At 41.9% G+C, this 2,583-nt stretch overlaps 1 protein-coding gene across 1 annotated transcript in view; it reads left to right on the forward strand.

The window, feature by feature from the left end:
- Window positions 1-2,583, forward strand: part of EIF2S3 (eukaryotic translation initiation factor 2 subunit gamma) — a 36,188-nt gene that overhangs the window by 3,323 nt on the left and 30,282 nt on the right. The window contains exon 5 of the mRNA XM_007957375.1: window positions 1,744-1,838. Coding sequence (XP_007955566.1) covers window positions 1,744-1,838 — 95 coding nt within the window. The remainder of the gene's footprint in view (window positions 1-1,743; window positions 1,839-2,583) is intronic.

Genomic DNA, 2,583 nt, shown 5'->3' on the forward strand with positions numbered 1-2,583 from the left:
TTGTTATTTTCCTATTGTTTTATGTTTTTATTGCTTTTAATGAAGACAGCTTGAAGAATCAAAATATGTTTCAGTTTCATGATTTCCTTAAATTTTGCGTCTAAAGTGGATGCCTCCCTTGCTTTACCCTAGTCCTGTCCTTGATCAGGAATCAGCAAACTTTTTCTTTAAAGCACCCAAAACTCAAACTAGAACCCACTGCCATTGAGTCGATTTTGACTCATAGCAACCCTGTAGGACAGAGTAGAACTGCCTCATAGAATTTCCAAGGCTGTAAATCTTTACAGAAGCAGACTGCCTCATCTGTCTTCTGTAGAGCAGCTGATGGATTCAAACTGCTGACCTTTTGGTTATCAACCTAATGTTTTAACCACTGCATCACCAGAGCTCCTTTTAAAGGAGCACTAGGTAGTCAGTCCACCAGCCACTCCTCGGAAGGAAGGTTGGGCAATCCTACTTCCGTAGTGATAACACCTCAGAAACCCAAGGAGGGTTCGCTATGAGTCGGGGCCGACACGACGGCAAACAACAACAACAACAACAGGTAGTGTTTTTTACTTTGCAAGCCATGGGGTCTCTGTTGTACCAAGTCAACTCTGCCCTTACACAGGTTTGCATCGCTTAACATCTGTTTGAGCAATGTCTAACAGCATATACTTCTGTGGGCTGGGGCATCCAGGTGTCTCAGTGCCAGGACACCAAACTCTTGTCTTGAAGTCTGCCTGGCTGCTGATGCAGCCTGGAAGCCACCTAGTCTGCAGTGATAGAGGCCCAGGCCCAAACTCCCAATGCTAGTCCTCCTCGGCTCTTGTAACGCAGCGGGTCTAGGCCCTGCATTTTGCCTGGTGTAGACCTGTAGGGTGCTGATGGAAAGGTACACACTGTGAACGTCCTGGCCCTGGCTCAGGTGCCCTCAGCCTTTTTGACCCACACTGTCCCCTCCCCGGGTATGTTCTCACAGGCTAGGTGTTCTTCCCTGTACCTAACTTAGCGAAGAAGGTGAGGACAGCCAGGTGGGACCTGGCCAAGCATTCCCTGAGGCGTCTGCAGTGAGAACTGCCCAGGCCACACAATAGCCCCTAGGCCAGTGTGCTTAGGAGCCCCATGTCCTGAGAACACACACACTTGTCCTCATAACGTCCAAATGCCATAGCATTCTGTTTCATAGATGTACCATGGACATTAAGCAATACATACCTGTATCATAAAGCAGATATAGATGACATGGAAATGAAAAGTTTTGGCAGTGGGCCAGATTAGATTTGAAGGCCTTAGTTTGCCAATCCTTGTTTTAGATCACAACATTTTGAACATACAGTTTAAAAAAAAAAAAGTAACAATTCTGAATGAGCTTCACGGTTTCGTTATAATTATGCTGACAACTCCACTTCAGACTGACAGTTCCAGTTTTTCAAGGTGCTACAACAAACTGTGTTTTCAGATGTTACTCCCAATTCTGTTAACACAGATTTTGTGATTTATTAGGTTCTAGCTTTCAAATTGATGATACTCCCAATATATATTCTATAACATATTATATATTGGATTTGGGAGTTTCTGTTCTCTTTAGGTAAGTTATTTCTATGAATAGTTTAATTTTACTTTCTTTGTAATAGTCTGCAGTGATTTTACTCTCAGCTAGTAACCTTTTTCCTAAGTGGTTATAATTTCAGGACAACTATGACTTACATGTTTATATGTAAGTAATGATCTTAAGGCTGATTGTTCCTTCTCAATTGTTAGACATGTTTCCTTTGTTGACTGTCCGGGCCACGATATTTTGATGGCTACCATGCTGAACGGTGCAGCAGTGATGGATGCAGCTCTTCTTTTGATAGGTAAATAACATAATTGGTTTGGACGAACCAGTGTGGAACAAATCCTAGATAGAATATTTAAAGGGGAGCTAGGACCTTTAAGGGCCATATCCATTACCTTCTAAGGATAACATGAATGGAAACTGACTTGTGATTCAGGAATATATCCCTGCTTGCCAGCTTTCACAAAATACTGAACAAGATGGACTTGAGGCTCATGTGTCTTAGGAGAATGTTTATGGTAGTATATAAAAAAAAAATCAGCAGTGCATTTTTTCCCATTTAAATCAGATCAGGTGATTTGTTAATTTTAAATTTGTATATAAAAGTAAATGTATGAACAAAGGAGAAGAACCACATAATCATAATAGTTAATGCAGAAAAGTCATTTGATAAAATACAACACTCATTTCTGATCAACACTCTCAGAAAAATAGGAATAGAAGGGACATTCTTCAACATAATAAAGGGCATATATGCAAAACCAACAGCCAACATTATTCTCTATGGAGAGACTGAAACCATTCCTCTTGTGAACAGGAACCAGTCAAGGATGTCCTCTATCACCACTTCTATTCAACATTGTACTGGAAGTCCTGTTGTTGTTGTTGTATGCCATCGAGTCAGCTCTGACTTATAGCGACCCCTCCTTGGGTTGTCGAGGCAGTATCACTATGGAAGTAGATTACCCAACCTTCCTTCCGAGGAGTGGCTGGTGGGTTTGAACTGCCAGCCTTCTGGTTAGCAGTCAAGTGCCTTAGGCACT

The sequence above is a fragment of the Orycteropus afer genome, unplaced genomic scaffold (assembly GCF_000298275.1).
Source record: "Orycteropus afer afer isolate SDZICR_OR568_19922 unplaced genomic scaffold, OryAfe1.0 scaffold00739, whole genome shotgun sequence".
In the NCBI taxonomy this organism is placed as follows: Eukaryota; Metazoa; Chordata; class Mammalia; order Tubulidentata; family Orycteropodidae; genus Orycteropus; species Orycteropus afer.